At 43.3% G+C, this 19,125-nt stretch overlaps 1 protein-coding gene across 1 annotated transcript in view; it reads left to right on the top strand.

Annotated features, from left to right (window-relative positions):
* The window catches only part of PHEX (phosphate regulating endopeptidase homolog X-linked), a 202,176-nt gene that overhangs the window by 68,645 nt on the left and 114,406 nt on the right, over positions 1 to 19,125 (top strand). Inside the window, exons 10-11 of the mRNA XM_032226114.1 lie at positions 18,047 to 18,140; positions 18,651 to 18,779. Of these exons, the coding sequence (XP_032082005.1) occupies positions 18,047 to 18,140; positions 18,651 to 18,779 (223 nt within the window). The remainder of the gene's footprint in view (positions 1 to 18,046; positions 18,141 to 18,650; positions 18,780 to 19,125) is intronic.

Raw genomic sequence — 19,125 nt, 5'->3', positions numbered from 1 at the left:
TCTCAGAGGAAGGAGGCAGGGATGCTGGCCCGGGGCTCGCTGCTCTTACTGCTTGCTACCGCCCTCCCTACCGGATGGTGTGTGGAGGCCAGGCCAGTCCTAGCTGCCTGTTTGCTCAGTCACTTGCCACTTTCCCACCCAGCCACCCAGCTGACCAGGCAGGTCCCAGACTGCAGCCAGTGGGGAGGGGGCGCGCATGGGTTGAGATAGGAGGCACCCTACTGGCAGAGACTCCACATGGGCAGCAAGGCAAGAGCATGGTGGCAGGGGAGGCTGGCCATCCCCCAAGCTGGCTCTTAAAGGAGGCAGGGATGCCAGCCCAGGGCTCGCTTCCCTTACTGCTCACTGCCGCTCCTACTGGACAGAACGTTGGAGGCCAGGCTCATCCCAGCTGCCCGCCCACTTGCTGTTTTTCTGATTGGCTGACCAGGCAGGGCCCAGGCTGCAGCCACCCATGGCCTTGGAGCTAAGTGGTGTGTGTGTGTGCTTTGCACCTTGTTTGCAAAGTGGCTCTCAAAGAGAACAAAGCAGGCATGGCACATCCAGAGCCACTGCTTCTTCATAGCAGTCAAGGACGGAAGAAGAGCCAAGGAATTGCAGGGAGCCTCCCACATGTTTCACCCCCTCCCAGCCTTCACTCGTGCCTCTGCACCGTTTTTGGGTGCCCAGCTTGCCGGGCTATTCCCATTGCAGTTGCAAAGGCTGGCCAGTGGAAAGGGGAGGCTAAGCTAACATGAATACTTAACTGTGTGTAGGCAGGAGGAGGCAGTTCTGTGGATGCCCATGGCGAAGACAAAGTAGGGCGAGTGTCCAAATGGGCTGGTTCAGGGGCATGGCCAGCCAGCCATCACTACCAGTTTGGCGACCCAGGGCCAATTACCACTATCGGTTTACCTGAACCAGAAGCAACCCACCTCTGCTATAGATTAACATGACTTCCTCTGCTACAATGTCTTTTTAATTTGAAACTAAAGTAGTTAGTAAAAATAGTGTTAGTCAGCAGCATCATTACAATAGTGGACTAGATTGGCATTGGACCAATAAATTTTAAGTTGAGATATTTTTTTGGCAGTTTAAGCATTAGTGAATAGGATTTTAATTCAGCCATAAGGAAGAACCCAATGTCTCTGTACCAAATAGTTAATGATAATGCTTGAGTTTGGGACAAACTATATAAAATATATGCCATCATCATTCTGATACTGTTAAGTCTGCTATTCTCTATAACCTTAACACAGATAATAAAATTTGTAGTGTTCATGGTATGAGTCAAATATACAGAAACTTGAGAATCTGGAAGCGTCGCGGTGAGACCGGCTGAAAAAATAGTGGACTCCAATGAACTCCGTGAAAATTCAGCATGACAAACTGCTGTCGGATCTTCAGACTGGAACCATCCTGTAAGGATGAGGAAGAAGGAGAGGCATCTCAGATGACCAAGAGGAACTGGCAAGTTCCTTGGTAGGTCAGAGAAAGCTCTTCAGACTGGTGGCGGGAGCAGCAGACATTTTTAAATGACCTCTCTGAAGTTGGGGAAACCAGACTAAGTTGTTCAGCAGGAGTGGTGTTGGAATGGAGTGTGGAACTGGGTGAATAATTGGCCAACCCACAGGTAAAATAAAACTTTGAATTTGGACTTAAAAGGGTCCCAGAGCTGAAATTTGCAGCTAATTGGGAAATTCCATGGAGAAAAAAGGATAAAGCAGAGGCTAAACCACCTAGAAGATTCTTGCTTTTATAATTGGATTTGGAGAAACTAAAAATAATAAAAGGAAAGAACCCATGGGAAAGCTTTTTTATGTTGATTTAAAGGGTTTTTGATTTGACAATCAGCTGGTTTGAATATATTGCGGATTTGAGAGAGCCATCTGCTGTTGGGAAGAGAGTACTACAATACCTTGTGAAAGATAAAAGAGAAGTGCAGCTGTGGAACCTGACCTTGACTACTAGAAAATATAATTTGGATCTGTGAAAATTGCTAAGGAGTGTTTGTTTTTCTACATCACTTAGTTTCAACTGTCTATGGCTGTGAAAGATAATAAATTTTTGACTTGGATTAGAACCTGGAAACAAAATAATAAAAAAGGACTGTATGGACTTTAAGTTCTAATTAAATGCGATATAACTCAAAAGTCTCAAAAATTTCTTAAATTTGTTAAATTGGCAATATGGAGCCTTGGATGTATGATGAATTATTTGAGATGCTAAAAAAATGTGTGTGAAACTTTAAAAGGCAATAAAAAGTCAGAAATCCGGCTGGAGCACACAGACCAGGAAACAGGAGAGAAGGGGGTAAAAGAGAGCATAAATGAAGAACAAGAAAATAATATTGAAGAAAAGGGAACTGAAAGTAAAAAAAAAACAGTTAGATGATTTCATTGGGGTTTACAGTGGCACAAAAAGGGTAGATGGGAAAATGTCCACCAAAAAAGAATCAAACAGTAAAGAGGGAAATAGTGGGAAGAGACTAGGAAAAACCCCGGGGAAAGCTACCCAAACAATAAAATTGAAAGTGAGAAAAAGGATTCAGAAGAAAAGATACAATAATTATAAAAAGAAAAAAAGAAAAAGAAGAAGCTAAGATAATAAAAGATAAAATATTAATAAGAAGTGGAATCTTTGACAGACCAAGAGAAAAGGGTTAAAGGGGAAGAGGAAGGGAAATAAGGTACATACTAGTAGATTAAAGGGAATTATATTAAAATTATTAATGGTGGATAGTTAATTAAGATGTAAGGGAATTATAACAACATGATTAATTGTGGATAATTAAGTTAAATGTTCTTTATGTAAAAAATGATTTTGATTATGTATGCTGCCTATAGCAAAACGGATCAACAGATGAAATGTGAAATAGCAATTTGGTTTAACCTTGAAGATAATTTAAATTAAGAGACAAAGATGAAATGTTAAAGAGAGAAATGGGGAATTTGAGAAACATATTTAGCAATGGAGCTGATGTTATAGTAAGAGATTAGAAATAAGGGTGATTAGTGATATTGTTTATGTACTAAGAAGAAAATAAGTTTAAGATAAAAAATATGGAAAGAGAATAATATGGCTGAAATTAGAAATAGAGATATGATGTAAAATGGATTATATATACAAGAGAATGTAAAAGAAAAGACCCGGACAACACTTCGTTCATGTTAAAATTTGTAAAAAGATTAAAAACCTTGAAATATACATACATACATACATACATACATAAACTTAAGGGCATCTGGGCATTAGATGCTGAATTATGCACAGGCCCCATCCCTGCCACCTGTTGTAAAGTAAGACATCCCCCCAAAATAAGACTTAATATTGTTTTTTATACTTAAAATGGTCATTAGGGCAAAAAACCAATTGGTAAATAATTTGAATCCCCGCACTGACTGAATCCAGCATAAAACTCTGGCACACATCCACATCTATTACAAAAATCATTTCTTTTGCTATCTTCCAGACAGGATATATTCAACCATAGATAGCGAAGTTTCAACTTGAGTGCATAGTGATATGAAAAATCACAATTTTCCTGCCCAGCTGCCCAGGGGGGGCATGTGTGGGTCGAGATAGGAGGCACCCCGCCAGCAGAGGCTCCACGTGGATGGCAAGACAAGGGCGCAGCGGCAGTGGAGGCTGCTATCATGTCTCCCCTGGTCCTTCTCTTCACTAGACTAGCCATGTCCAGATCCAGCAACCATTCAGTGTATGTTTAGCCTCCAGTCCCCTAATCATCTTGGTTGCTCTTCTCTGCATTCTTTCTAGAATCTCAACATCTTTTTATAGTGTGATGACCAAAACTGGATGCAGTATTCTAGATGTGGTTATACTAAGGCTTTATAGAGAGGTATTAGTACCTCACTTGATCTTGATTGTATCCCTCACTTAATGCAATTTAGGATTGCATTGGCTGTTTTGACTGCCGCTATGCACTGTTGGCTCATATTTAATTCATTGCCCACTAAGACTCCAAGATCCCTCTCACAGTTACTGCTATTAAGCTTGCTTTCACCCAGTCTATATGCATATTTTTGGTTTTTCTTACCTAAGTGTGAGACTTACACTGAATTTCATTTCATTTTGTTAAATAGGGCCCAGTATTCAAGTCTGTCACGATCCATCTGGATCTTGACACTATCTTCTATGGTATAGGCTATTCCTGCTAGCTTAGTATCATCTGCAAATTTGGTAAGTTCCTCTTCCATTCCCTCATCTAAGTAATTTATGAAGATATTGAAGAGTACTGGGCCTAAGACTGAACCTTGTGGTACCCCACTGCTTACTCCCTTCCATATAGATGTAGTATGTATGTATTAAGAATTACCTGTTGAGTACGGTTTGTCAGCCAGTTACAAATCCATGATCATGATGAATTTTTTGTGTAACTTCTTTGAAAGTCTTCTCCAATGTAGATTAAATTTATGGAATTTCAGAGACTGCTAAAAGATGAGGCTGAAAAGGAACACAACAGATGTTTTCATTGAATATTTTGCCATGGCTGTTTTATATTCTTTATGTAGGATATCAAAGGATTCTTTAGGATGTAGTTAAATTCTCTGGGCAACAGAGAGAAGCAACATATCAGCATAGTAGTATTATAGAAGTATTTATAGTAACTTCACTTAGCAATCATTATGAATTATTATGTATAATGTGCATTACGGTATGTGTTCCTAAAGTACCTTCATAACTGGAGTCTTCTTAAAGTGATTTTTAAATGGCTACTTGCTCACTTGATTGCTCCTGACTTTGGCCTCTCTCTTCTGTCCTGTAATGTTTAAATTGAAATCATCATTTTTGCATGAAAGCAGTTTTGAAATGAAAATCCTGGTTGTTTGCCTTCTAAAAATTATGACAGGCTTGGAAGCCATCTTTGTACTGGGCCTCAAGCCTGCCACAAATTCAAACATACTCTACTGTGGGAAACTGGGAGGGGGAGATTGTATGGAGCATGGGAGATGTGCAGCCAAAATATAATTCCTTTTCAAAGAGTCAAGGTTGTTCTGTCCCTGTACCTGGACTGACGTGGATGGGAGGAATCTTCCTTCATGACAGTGGCTGGTTGGGCCATGTGATGGACATGTGGGTGCTGGGAGAAGGTCTTGAACTTTCAACTGGGTGGGGAATACCTGGAAGCTTTCAGAGTTGGGTTTTCACAGATGTGCCAACATGACTACTTTAGTAAATTTGAAATTTGAGGACTCTCTAGTCTCAGATTCTTATTTGATTGAGGGTGCTATTTGGAACCCTGACAAATTAGTTATTAACTTATTTATTTTTAAAAAATATTTAAGAGAAAGCAACATTGGTTTTGATTTCAAAATATTTATCAGTTTTGAAGCCACATTCAATTGCAGTATATTCTTTAATTTTTTCATCTATTTTTTCATAAATTTAAAAGTCCATATGTACTAATTTTTCTTTCTTCATAAAAGGCGAAGTAGAACTTTGGTGTAATGCATATTTTAATAATTACATGAAATATTTGAAGTAAGAAATGCTGGGTCATCATCCTTAGTTTTGCCCTTTCCTAAACACCTTAAAACCAAGCTGATGGATTAATAACATTGCCTTGCTCCTAGGCATTGGATTAATATGGCCTTTTGATTCAATCTGGCTCAGTGGTGGTATTCAATTTTTTTTAATACTGGTTGTCTGGGCATGGCTTGTTTGGTGGCTTGGTGGTCATGTGACTGGGTGGTCATGGCTTGGTGGTCATGTGACTGGATGGGTGTCAAGCACCACTCCATTCCATAATTAGGAAAGAAGACTAAGAGACTCCATTGTTGGAAATCAAAGTACTTTTACTAATTATAAATGGTAAGCGAGCAGTAGCAAAGCAAGATCTGCTTAATTTGGCGCGAAAGCATTTGATATATAGAATAGCCCGTGCCCCCCCCCCCTTAGGATCAAAGCCCCAGTCCAATCATAAGTCCTTCAAATGTCAGGTGTGAGATAACTTCAAAAAGACAGGCCAACGATGGAATGTGTAGGCCGTTGATGCAGGCGGGAAACACATACGCATGCGCAGTCCCAACGACTGGGACATCCTAGAACATTCCTCCAGCACATCAATTAACCCCTCCCAAATACACGCCCCCCCCTTCCCGTTTCATGGCAGCTGAAGCAACAGCAATGCAGAAGCTGACATCCGGCCGTCCCCCGGAAAAAAGGCTGTCAGGCCTGGAAGAAAAACAAACAAAACAGACAAACAACAACCACAAACAGAAGAGGGAGGGGAGAAAAGTCAAGGCTTGTCGGGATAAGAAGCATAAAATTTCCGAAGCAGGCGGGGAGCACGAACGTGGGACTTATCAACCCATTCCGTGTGGGATGGGGGAAAGTGTTTCCAAGCCACAAGGTATTGGATGCGATTACGGTGCCTGCGGGAATCAAGAATTTCACGAACTTCAAAATGACGTTCCCCATCAATCAGCAACGGAGCAGGTGGAGGGTCATCGGGGGGCCGGAGGTGGGAGACCCGAACCGGTTTGATGAGATTGATGTGGAACACCGGGTGGATACGGTTGAGGTGTTTGGGCAATTGTAAACGAACAGAAACAGGATTGATAACTTTCACAATCGGGAAAGGGCCAACATATTTGGGGCCTAACTTCTTTGACTTCTGTGTAGTGTGCAAAAATTTTGTGGACAAATAAACTAAGTCCCCAACGTGGTATTCATAGGGTTGAGAGCGTTTCCTATCGGCTTGCTTCTTATGGGCCCTATGGGCAGCGTCCAAGGTGGAAAGAGTCAGAGGCCAAATGCGACTGAGACGGTCACTCCAGTCCGCAACTGAAGGAACCTGAGGCTGGGCCGTAGGCAGTTCGGGAATAGGAACAAAATCCTGGCCGTAAACGACCCGAAAAGGGGTGAACCCCGTGCTGGAGTGAACCGAGTTGTTATAGGCCACCTCAGCATGTGGTAACAAGTCAACCCAGTCGTCCTGTTGATAATTGATGAAACAACGTAAATATTGTTCAAGGACGGAATTAGTACGTTCACAGCCGCCATTAGTCTGAGGATGGTAGGCGGAGCTAAGGCCCTGGCTGGCCCCAAGGCGTTTGAGAAACTCTTTCCAAAAAGTAGAGGTGAATTGAACCCCACGATCGGAAATAATTCGGTCGGGAACTCCATGCAAACGGTATATGTGGGAGAGGAACAGTTTAGCCAACGCCTTGGCGGAAGGAATTTTGTGACAAGGCACGAAATGAACTTGTTTGGAAAACAAATCAGTGACCACCCAGATGACGGTATGCCCCTGGCTCTCGGGAAGTTCAACAATAAAGTCCATAGAAATCTCCTTCCAAGGAGCGACCGGGCGGGCGACGGACTGTAGAAGGCCCTGCGGTTTCCCCGGTGGTTTTTTGGCGGTCGCGCAAACTGGGCAACTGGCGACATACAGTTCAATGTCCTTTTTTAAAGAGGGCCACCAGAATTGTCTCTTCACGAGGTGCAAAGTTTTCACGAACCCAAAATGACCCGCCATTCTGGAGTCATGAGCGCGACGAAGGACGACAAGTCGTAGGGAAGCGGGGATGTATAATTTAGCACCAATCCACGGTAGATCGTCCCTCATGGTGCACTCGTCCCGATGGTTGAGAAACCAATCGTCTTGCGGAAGAGCCGTTTTGAGGTCAGAAAGTAGATCTTGAGGTACCTCCTTCTGAGCGTGGGTCTGTTGACGTGTGAGTACCGGAGCTGCCAGGAGCGGTTGGACGATGCTCAGTTTAGAACAATTGTATTGAGGTAATCGGGACAAAGCATCCGCCATGAAGTTCTTTCCCCCCGGGATATACTTTAGAGTGAAATTGAAACGGTTGAAATATTGGGCCCAGCGCATCTGTTTGGGGGAGAGACGACGAGGCGTTCGCAACGCTTCCAAGTTCTTGTGGTCAGTCCAAACCTCAAATGGGTGTTTAGAGCCCTCCAGGAAATGGCGCCAAGTAGCGAGGGCCCAACGGACCGCAAAAGCCTCCTTCTCCCAAACCGCCCAGCGCCGCTCCGTGTCAGTGAGTTTACGGGAGGTGTATGCGCAAGGCTGTAAGTTACCTTGGTCGTTGGCTTGCAGCAGAACGGCCCCTACGGCGACATCACTGGCATCAGCCTGGACAACGAAAGGCTGGGTGAGATCAGGATGTTTAAGAATCGGTTCAGCGGCAAAAAGGCGTTTAAGCTTTTCGAATGCCGCCTGGCATTCCATGGTCCAGTTCAAAGGTTTATTGGGTTTAGGCTTCGGGTCGCCTTTCGTCTTGAGCAAATTGGTAATAGGGAGAGCAATGTCAGCAAAAGAGGGAATAAATTGACGGTAGAAATTAGCAAAGCCCAAAAATTTTTGCAATTGTTTACGAGTTTTGGGCGCGTCCCATTCAGTGACCGCCTTCACCTTCTCAGGGTCCATCTCAATACCATTAGGGGAGATGCGGTAGCCCAGATAGTCGATTGTAGTTTGGTGAAACTCGCACTTAGACAATTTGGCATAAAGGTTAGCGGCACGGAGCTTTTTCAAAACAGTCCGCACCAGATTGACGTGGTGGTCGTAAGTGCGGGTATAAATGAGGATATCGTCCAGGTATACGATAACGCCCTTGTACAGATGATCGTGCAGGATCTCATTAATAAATTGCATGAACACAGCAGGAGCCCCCTGAAGGCCAAAAGGCATAACCCGGAACTGGAAACAACCAAGAGGGCAGTTGAACGCGGTTTTCCATTCGTCCCCTTCCTTAATGCGGACCCTATAGTAAGCCTCTCGCAGGTCCAATTTTGTGAAGATGCGGCCCTTCCCCAGTTGGGCTAACAAGTCCTTCATCAACGGGAGTGGGTAGAGGTTTTGAGTAGAGATAGCGTTAAGGTTGCGAAAGTTACAGCATAAACGAAGAGAACCATCCTTCTTTTCACGAAACAGAACAGGGGCGGCCACTTTGGGTCGGGCTGGTTCAATGAAACCACGTTTCAAATTTTTGTCAATGAAAGAACGCATCTCCTCCATTTCTCTGGGTGACATGGAGTAAATGCGGGGTTTAGGGAGCTTAACCCCGGGTAAAATGTCTATGGAGCAATCAGTAGGTCTGTGGGGGGGCAGAATGTCCGAAGATTGTTCGCTGAAAACTTCCTTAAGGTCTAGATATTCTTTCGGAATTTTCTCCTCCCCAGCAATGCGCTCCTGCCCTCTAGCAGCAACTTCAGGAACGTCAGTGACGGCAGGCAGGTCCGGAGAGCCCTCCCCGACTGGAGGCACCTTCGAGCGGATGCGTAAGCGGCCTGTCCGCCAGTTTATGTGAGGGTTCCACTTCCGAAGCCATGGGATGCCCAAAATGAGTGGCCTGTCCATGCCAGGTGCGACCACAAAAGAGATTAATTCAGTATGGGTGCCCATTCTCATTTCCAAAGGCTCAGTAAAAAATGGGCGGGTCCCCCCCCCGCAATGGAACCGTCTATTTGGCAAAACACAATTGGGGTTTTCAACGTGCGCAGTTTGAGGCCCAATTTCTCTACCATGGCCGGATTGATCATGGACCGGGAACAGCCTGAATCAAGTAAAGCGAGGAGGGTGGCAGGTGTCCCCTCAGGAGGAACTTTTAATTCAATAGGGATCAGAAGGGGCCCCTTGTTTGAACTCACCCAGTGAGGCGATGTGTCGTCATCGGAGTCCTCCGAAGAAGAGGAATTAGCATCCGCGTCACCCTCTAATGGCTGGGCAACAGGAGGGGGGGTGGAATCCCCAGCGAAAGCCGTTTCCTTCTTCTTCTTGTCAGGGCCTCTGGCAGACTTTTCCTCACGTCTGGGAGGGGTTTGGGCCGAGAGAGGCAATTTAGCCCGACATTCGGGGGCGGTGTGCCCAAGCTTGCCACAGCGAAAGCATGTTAAAGGCCTGGAGAAGCCAGAAGGGGGCCCCCTCGCTTCACCTCGTCTTTTGGAAAGCGATTGAGTTGCAGGTGGGGGGAGGGACTTAGCCGCCCTTTCTTTCCGCTTCCTTCTTTCTTCTTTGGCATAGCGGAGGTGCGTTAAGTCGAGTTCAGCGTCGGCAGCATGCTCAAACCAAGTGATTAAGCGTCTCGGCAGGTTACGATTGACACATTGCTGATAAATGTCTTCATTTAACCCTTCAGCAAACCTGTCCAGAAGGGCGTCCTCCCCCCAGCCTCTCATGTATTGTGACAGACATTGAAATTCCTGGATGTAGTGGGCGACAGGCCGTTCGTCTTGTTCAAGGGTTAGAAACTTCAATTTGCTTCGCTTCTCAGTTAAGGGGTCATCAAAACGCTGGCGGAAAGCCTCCATAAAGCGGTGGAAATTCCCCAAGAGGGGAGAACCAGACATATGCAAAGCCGTTGACCATTTAGCAGCCTCACCATCCAATGACAAAAGAATCATTCTAACTCTCATGGTGTCATTTTCAAAGTCTCGGCCATAAATCTCTATGTAATTAAACACTTGCATAAGAAAAGAGGCCAGGGTAGCAGAATCACCATTGTAACGCACAGGCAAGGGAGGGATTTTAGCCATCCGATGTCTTCGGGGGGGAGGGCCCCCCTGGTCAGCAAAACCTCTAGCCGCAGGGGGTGAAGCAGGCCGAGGGGGAGGGGGAGATGGCGGGCGTGGGTAACGTTGCCAATTTCTCCAGTCTTTTTCCTCCTCCCCCCTTGTTTCCCCCAAATACGTTTGACCCCAATAATCGGGTAATTCACTCCGCTGGGGTTTTCTCATGGCCCCCTGGAGCTGGTAGCTTCGGCATTCTCCATCATCGCCTCCCCTTTTTTCCCCAAAATACCTTTGGCTCCAATAGTCAGGGAATTCAGTCGACTGGGGTTTTCTCACGGCACCCAGCTCCAGCGAAGGTTGTCTGGGTGGTCTTTGGGAGAGTCCAGCATTCCAGCTTGTCTCTGTCTCTCTTTGTCCCACCGAGGTTGACCATCGGGGTGGGGGGGCAGGTTCAGGCTGGCTGGAAATTTGCAGTTGAAATAAATCTTCGTGTAAGGATAAATCAGGCGGGCTGGGCTCGTGTAGAGAAAGGTCGGGAGGTCCTACTCCACTGGAATCCGCACCTCCCACGGCCGCCTCTTCTTCTCTGGTCGGAGAAGACATTATCTCCCTTCTCGGTAGACGTAAATCTCCTGGAAAGGGTTTCTTTTTGAGATCTTGCTTCTTGTCAAGCACCACTCCATTCCATAATTAGGAAAGAAGACTAAGAGACTCCATTGTTGGAAATCAAAGTACTTTTACTAATTATAAATGGTAAGCGAGCAGTAGCAAAGCAAGATCTGCTTAATTTGGCGCGAAAGCATTTGATATATAGAATAGCCCGTGCCCCCCCCCTTAGGATCAAAGCCCCAGTCCAATCATAAGTCCTTCAAATGTCAGGTGTGAGATAACTTCAAAAAGACAGGCCAACGATGGAATGTGTAGGCCGTTGATGCAGGCGGGAAACACATACGCATGCGCAGTCCCAACGACTGGGACATCCTAGAACATTCCTCCAGCACATCAATTAACCCCTCCCAAATACACGCCCCCCCTTCCCGTTTCATGGCAGCTGAAGCAACAGCAATGCAGAAGCTGACAATGGGTGTGGCTAGGTGGTCATGATCCTAGTTCCCCCTATGAGGATTCCCCCATCTGGACCTTTTGCAATCTCCCAAAGGGTGAAAGGAAACCAGATGCCATACAGCTACAGACACACACACACACATAACCAGTTATAACATCCCACAGTCATGTGACATAGTTTTTCTATGTTTTTTTGCCAGTTTCCAACAATTCTTTCTGGTTTCCAGTTAAAAATGTCCATTGAAGGAAATTGACTTGTTTAATAACCACAGTGTTTGCTTAATGATCACAAGGTTCACTTAATGACCATGGTGTTTGCCTAACCCAGTGGTCTGCAACCTTAAACACTCAAAAAGCCATTTTTCTATTTTCTTTTAAACAGGTATCTCTCTGTGTGTCTCTCTTTTCTCCCTCTCCCCCTCTCCCACTCTCTCGCTCTCATCTCTCTTTCTCCCTCTCTCTCATCTCTTTTTCTCTCATTTCTATCATTTCTCTCTCATCTCTTTCTCTTTCTTTCTCCCTCTCTCTGTTTCTCATCTCTCCCCCTCTCTCATCTCTCTCTCCCTCCCTCCCCCCTCTCTCTCCTGTCTTGTTTCTCTCTTTCCTTCCCCCTTCTCTGTGTCTCTTGTCTCACTTTCCCTCCCCACTCTTTCTTCTCTCTCTCTCTCTTTCCCTCCTCTCTGTTCCTCTTCTCTCTCTCTCTTTCTCTTCTTCTCTCTGTGTCTCTTGTATCTCTCTCTTTCCCTCCCACCCTTCCTCCCCCTCTCTCTCTGTCTACTGGCGGGGGAGAAGGAACCTCTGAACTGGTGCTGGGTAGTGAGAATCTGACATATACACCAATAAAGAATCTTCAACATGAGAATAGGAAGTTTTTCCAAATTATGAAAGGAATACATCAAGGGTGTCCACTGTCACCTCTACTCCTTATCCTGATGTTAGAAATAATATTAATCAGAATTAGAGCAAACCCAAAAATAAAAGGAACAAGGATCAAAAAGGAAGAGTATAAAGTTCAGGCCTTCCCGACAATTTGGTATTTTTTATCGACAAGCCATTGGAAACTGGCATCTTATTATAAGAAATAGAAAAATATGGAGAAGTATCGGGCCTTAAAATTAATAAAGAAAATGTTAGTGAAAAATTTAACAATGAAACAGAAAAAAGATTTAGAGGAGGAAATGGGACTACAAATTAGCAAGAAGATTAAATATTTAGGAATTTGGTTAACGCCATCTTTTATCCTCGATAAAAGATGACAATTATATAAAATTATTCCAACAAATAAAGAAGGATTTGGAAAGGTGGGGAATGCTACAATTATCTCTATTAGGAAGAATAGTGACTATTAAAAGGAATTTCTTACCCAAATTACTTCATCTATTCCAAACAATCCTTATAAAATTGGACAAGAGGTTCTTTACAGACTTAAACAAAATAATTACAAAATTTGTCTGGTCAGGTAGAAAAGCATGGATAAAACTAGTTTCACTCCAAGATAGTAGAGGTAGAGGTGGCTTTGGACTCCTGGCATGAGAACTCTATTACAAGACTGTGATATTAGTATGGATTAGAGAGTGGATAAATCTAAAAAATAGAAGAATTCTAACATTGGAAAGGTGTTGTGACTCACAGAAGTTTGCTGTGAGTTGAGTCGGGATGCAGGAATAACAATGCAGCTGGGGCTCGTTAGTGTGGTCTTCTGGAGATAAAAGGACTGATGGTGCCACACCCTGGTTGCAGAAGTCAACGTTCATCATTTGTTCATCGTTCATCGTTCATCGGTCATGGTTTGTTTGTGAAAGGCACTTGGATAAGTGATTTGCTTTCTTTCTGTACACCTGGTTTTGCCGTGAGAGCTATTTGTTTTTGCATTCTGTTATCTTCTTGCCAGAGACTTTATTTATGTTTATTTTGGGCTTGCAGCCAGCGAGAGCCAGGACTGATAAAGTTATTTCCTTTTAAGTCTGTCTGACTGTCGTCTTTGAACGAGCGAAGAAAGGGGGTGAGAACAGAAAGGCATGATTTACAAAAGGGGTGGAACGCCTTTCTGTGGGATAAGGGAAACAAAGCACATATGTATTTGTACAGATATAAAATAAGGGATGCATTGATACAAACTTTGGAAGACATAAGGAGAAAACACTATATGAAGATCCATGGGTGGTTATCCACTATGGAGGCTATGATTTATTCCAACACATTAAATATAGGTAAAATGTACAGGTATAATGAAATTTTAGATTGCCAAGGGAAACTCAAAAACAATCAGGACCTAAAAGAACAAGGAATATGTATTGACTGGTGGCCATATTTACAGTTACAATCAAGATATAAAAAGGATGCTGAGGAATGTGGATTCGATATTCAGTCACAACAATTAGATAAAACTGTTGGTAGACCCAGAGGGAAAATTAATAACCAAAATTTATAATTATTTACTAAAATTTGACAGGGCAGAGGAAGTTGTAAATGAATCAATGATTGCCTGGACCAAAAATTTTGGACTTAGAATTAGAAGACTGGAAAACAATTTGGAACAAAAATTATACAATTACGAAATCTGTGTCCTATAAGGAAAATCAATACAAGATGTTTTACTGTTGGCATCTAGCACCAGTGAGACTGGCCAAGATGTACCAAAATTTAAACCCAAAATGCTGGAAATGCAAATAGGGACAAGGTATCTTCTTTCATTCATGGAGGTCATGCCCCGAAGCAAAAAGATATTGGTTGAAAATACAGAATTGGATGCAGGGGTTAACTAAATGTCAAATTGAATTCAAACTGGAAATGTTTCTCCTAGGGATAACTAAGACAAAGTACAATAGAAACTTAAAGTACCTGATGTTACAAATAATAACGGTGGCAAGGATTGCTTTTGCGCAATATTGGAAGAATGATAGTATTCCACTAGAGGGATTAGTAATCCAAAAAATATATGATTGTGCAGAAATGGACAAACTCACATTAGAGTTAAAGGGAAAGGATGATTTGGAATACTGTATGGTATGGGAGAAACAAGAAATGGAAATGTACATAGGGTTAGAACATTTGGAAATAGAGTATACAATGTATTGAATATTGATTCCAGTTGTATAGATAATGTCACAGATCTGTTAATCATGTGATAGAGACATGTATGGAAAAATGTGCAATAAAAATATTTATTTAAAAAAAGGGAAAAAAGGAGAAAGCAGGGCCACCAAAGGCCCAACTGCAGCCGGCAATGGGGCAAAAAAGTGTGGCCACCCAGAAGAACTGGGAGCACCCCCGGGTCAGTGGTGTGGTGTGGCAGTTGTGAGGGCCTGGAAGCGGCATGGAGGCGGAGGTTGAGGCTGCAACAGGATGTGGCAGCTCCCTGTGGTGGGAGGTGGTTGGAGGCCCCCTGCCTGCCCTATGGCCAGTTTGGGCCCTGCTTGACGGGCCCCCCACTTGAAAGAATGGGCACCGTGGGTCTTCCTGCCATGAAACCTGCACAAAGTGCCCCAGCCTGGGCTTCTGTGGCATTGGGAGCAAAGCGCCAGCTTCCTAACTTCAGAAGGGAGCCAGCTGAGACAAGGCTGAGCTGCAATGCTCCCCAAAATGCTGCCCAGCGAGTGAGGCTGAACCTCTCGTGGGAGCGGCAGGTCGGGTTTCCCAGTGGGGAAGCCTCCATGCAGCTCTGGGATGGCTCAGCAAAGCCTCTCAAGGCCCTTCCTGGGAAAGCAGTGAGCGAGCGGGTGGTGGCGGGTGATAAGGGAAGCGACACTTCCTCCTTCCTCCAAGAGCCAAGTGCCTCTCTACCTCTCAAGCCATTGGGGGGGCCTTGATGGCTTTGGGGCCTTGGATTGGGATCAGGGTTAAACTTCCCATGGGAGAAGTTGGAGCCTCCATGGGCTCAGGCTCTTGGGTTAAGAGCAGTGACAATGGCATGAACTTCTGCTGTCTCATAAAAATAGGATTCCTTTCACAAATATCTTTGCATTGTAACATTACATTAAAAGTCATGATATATGGTATTTCATAAAAGTAAAGTATAGATGTCCTAATACATTGCTTTACTGCATTGTATCTTAATCTCTTCATCCTCTCCTGGCGAGAGAAGCTATGAGCATGGTTGTTTCTGCTCCCCGTGCTTGGACACCAGGGAGGACGGTGGGAGTAGTGCTGTCTGGGTTTGGGGGAAGGCAGCCAGGGCTGGACCACCATAGCCGAGCCTCTGCTGACCCCTAAAGAAGAAGCAGTGGCAGATAATTGGTTGTATGAGCAAATCATCTGCCACATCCTCTTCTTTAGGGATCAGCAGAGGATTGGCTGTGGCAGCCTGGCCCCCGGCCACCTTTCCCCAAACTCGGACAGTGCTACTCCCACCTACCTGGTGTCCAGGCTGCAGCAAGCAAAGCAACACTTCAGCGGCAGTTATCTCCAGCCAGGTTGCAAAGCATGGGGAGCAGAGAGCAGCCATGCCCACAGAAGTAGAGACAAGCCGCCGCTGCCACTACCCCACTGTTGCTGGTGCTGGTAATAGTAATAGTAGACATGGATGCATCCTCACTGTAGGTTCCACTGCACCCAGTCTCAAGGGAGGCAAAATGGGAGGTGCCCCACCGACAGAACCTCCAGTTGGAAGGTGAGTGAAGGGTGCAGCGGCAGGAGAGGCTGGCTGTCCCTGAAGTGGGAGGAAGGAGGCAGAAATGCCGCCCAGGGCTCGGTTACCTGCCTCCTTCCTCCAAGAGTTGCAAGCGGCAGGGAAAGCGAGGCTTCTTTGCCAGGCTCCCAGTTGGCAAAACAGAATTTTTTGCGGTTCTGTGGGCATGGCTAAGTGGGAGGGCATGTGACTGAGTGTGTGTGTGCATGAGTGACGTCAAGTTTGGTTACGCCCACTCAATTACATCCCCACCCACCTAGCCACGCCCACAGAACCGGCAGTAAAAAAATTTGAAACCCACTCCTGGTTTTCATCCATTGCTTTTTGTTCTGCCTTCTGGTGCTTTGGAAAATAAATTGACCCCCTCCTCTTTGTGGCAACCTCTTAAATACTAGAATACTACTATCATGTCCTCCCGAGTCCTTCTTTTCCTCTAGACTAGCCAAACCCAAATCCTGCAACTGTTCTTCATATATTTTAGTCTCCAGATCTTTAATCATCTTTGTTACTCTTCTTTGCACTGTTTCCAAAGTCTCAACATCTTTTTTGTAATGTAATGACCAAAACTGGATGCAGTATTCCTGGTGTGGTCTTACTAAGGCTTCATAAAGCAGTACTAATACTTCACATGATTTTGGTTCTATGCCTCTGTTTATACAACCAAGGATTGTATTAGCTTTTCTGGCTGCTGCCGCATATTGCTGACTCAGTGATTATTGTCTACTAAGACTCCAAGGTTCCTCTCACACTTACTGTTTTTGAACCAGGTTTTGCCTAATTTGTACTTGTACCTTTGGTTTTTCCTGCCCAGGAAAACCTTGCTTTTCTCCACATTAAATTTCATTTTGTTGGATAGGGCCCATTGTTCAAGTCTGTCAAGGTCTTTTTGGATCCTGACCTTGTCTTCTAGGGTATTGACTATTCCTGCCAGCTTAGTGATATCTGCAAATTTGATGGGTTCCCCTTCTATTTCCTCATCTAAGCCATTTATGAAGATTTATGAAGAAGTCAAAGATCAAAATATGTCTAAAAGTATTCTATTCTTTCAGACTAAGCTTTTAAAGATGTTTGTTTATTTGCAATGTTTAATTACTTAGCATCCTTTATATAGTTTAAATAATTTAGCCTTAAAGTGATTTGTTATATCATTATTCATAGTATGACACCCAAGATGCTGCAGATGTTGTAGCATTAGATACATACAGCAGAGACACTATATTTCTGTTTTATCAAATTCATTTTTAAGGTTTATATTGATCTTGTGATTACATTGATTCAGCTATTAACTGTCCAGAATATTGCAGGTTACACGGGAAGAGCAGAGCAACATCCTTTCCAATAAACAATATTTTTACTATATTCCTTGGAATTATGTATTTGGCTGCAGTATGGAACATGCCATTAAGAAATTGATTTATATGCCTTTCTGAAGCTGTAACAGCTAAAACATTCAAGATGCTTATTTATTTTTTTTAGTGACAATTTTTAATTATGATTTATTAATTAAAACTATACTAATGAATACTATAAAAGTTATTAAAAGGGGGGCTGGGTGACTACACCAGTGACTTTCTTGTCTCAACCCACCCCACAGAATTGTTAGACCCACAGAATTGTTAGACCCACAGAACTGTTAGACCTAAATCCCAATTCAGGATATTCAAAAAGAAAATGTCCTGACATTTACATTGTGGCAATTATGATGCAGTCTCTTCATTCTACTGTAATATGTTTTTGTCAGTTCATACTTTTTTCATTTAATTCTAAGTAAGTTGATATTGCAGTGAATAACTTAAAAAAATACTTATGGATATTTCTAGTATTGCCTGTACATTGAAACACATGGATCTAACTGGTCTTCATTTGTATGTTTTACAGGACTATTGCCAACTATCTGGTATGGAGAATGGTTTATTCAAGAATATTCAATCTCAGTCGACGTTTTCAATATAGATGGCTAGAATTTTCAAGGGTAAGTATGAGAAATCAATATCCATGTTATCCATGCCTATAAGATCAATAAGAGCATTTCATACCCATATTTCATGAACTACTGTAATTCGATCTAGCCCACCTGAACCAAAAGCTTTTCTAGAGGTCAATGTGTATTGAACTTCTAATCTTTCCTATCTCATTGGGATTTGGAACCTGACAACAATTTTTTTAAAGGAATCTTTAGAGGTTTTTTTTTTTGTTATTTGAACATTTTATATGCCCAACTATATTATCTAAAATCACTCTCAATGGCTAACAATTAATGGAACACAGAAAATAAAGAAGTCTTACATATTACCAAGTACTGTAATGCTTCCATCACAAAAACACAAATGCTGGGCTTACCTGCCACCCTGGTCCAATGCTTATGGAGGAAAGCCAGATCTTAATGGCCTTTAAGAAGACAAGGAGGGTAGGGTTGCTCTGCACAGCTACAGAAAAGGCTATACTGGAACTTACCATAATATATCAATCTTAACTCACACAGGTAATCCAGGGAACAGCATCTTTAGTGCCTCGATGGGATAAATGTGTAAACTTCGTAGAAAGTGCTCTCCCATATGTTGTTGGCAAAATATTTGTAAAACTACATTTCCAAGAAGATAAGAGAGAAATGGTAGGTTTTATTTTGTTTTATATTTGTTTGATTGTTTCAACTCAGTAAATAATAGTAGAAGAGTTCAGAGCAATTATACAACATTAGGGAATTAATATTATCTATTGTGGAAAATGAAGAGTCCCAGCTTCAGGAACAAATCACATCCATATGAATTCTTTAAGGTTAAATAGATATTATAGTTTACTTAGGACCAGCTGGGTAGAAATGAATAACTGTTTTTCTGTCTTTGAATTGAGTTAGATAAAAATAGCTGTCTTAACTACTAACTGCTACATTTAACATAGTATTGTACCAATTTTGCTGCATTTTATTCCACAAAGCCTGAGTTTTGTATCACTGTAGA

The sequence above is a fragment of the Thamnophis elegans genome, chromosome 11 (assembly GCF_009769535.1).
Source record: "Thamnophis elegans isolate rThaEle1 chromosome 11, rThaEle1.pri, whole genome shotgun sequence".
NCBI classification, from domain to species: domain Eukaryota; kingdom Metazoa; phylum Chordata; class Lepidosauria; order Squamata; family Colubridae; genus Thamnophis; species Thamnophis elegans.
This window is presented reverse-complemented; position numbering and strand designations above follow the sequence as displayed.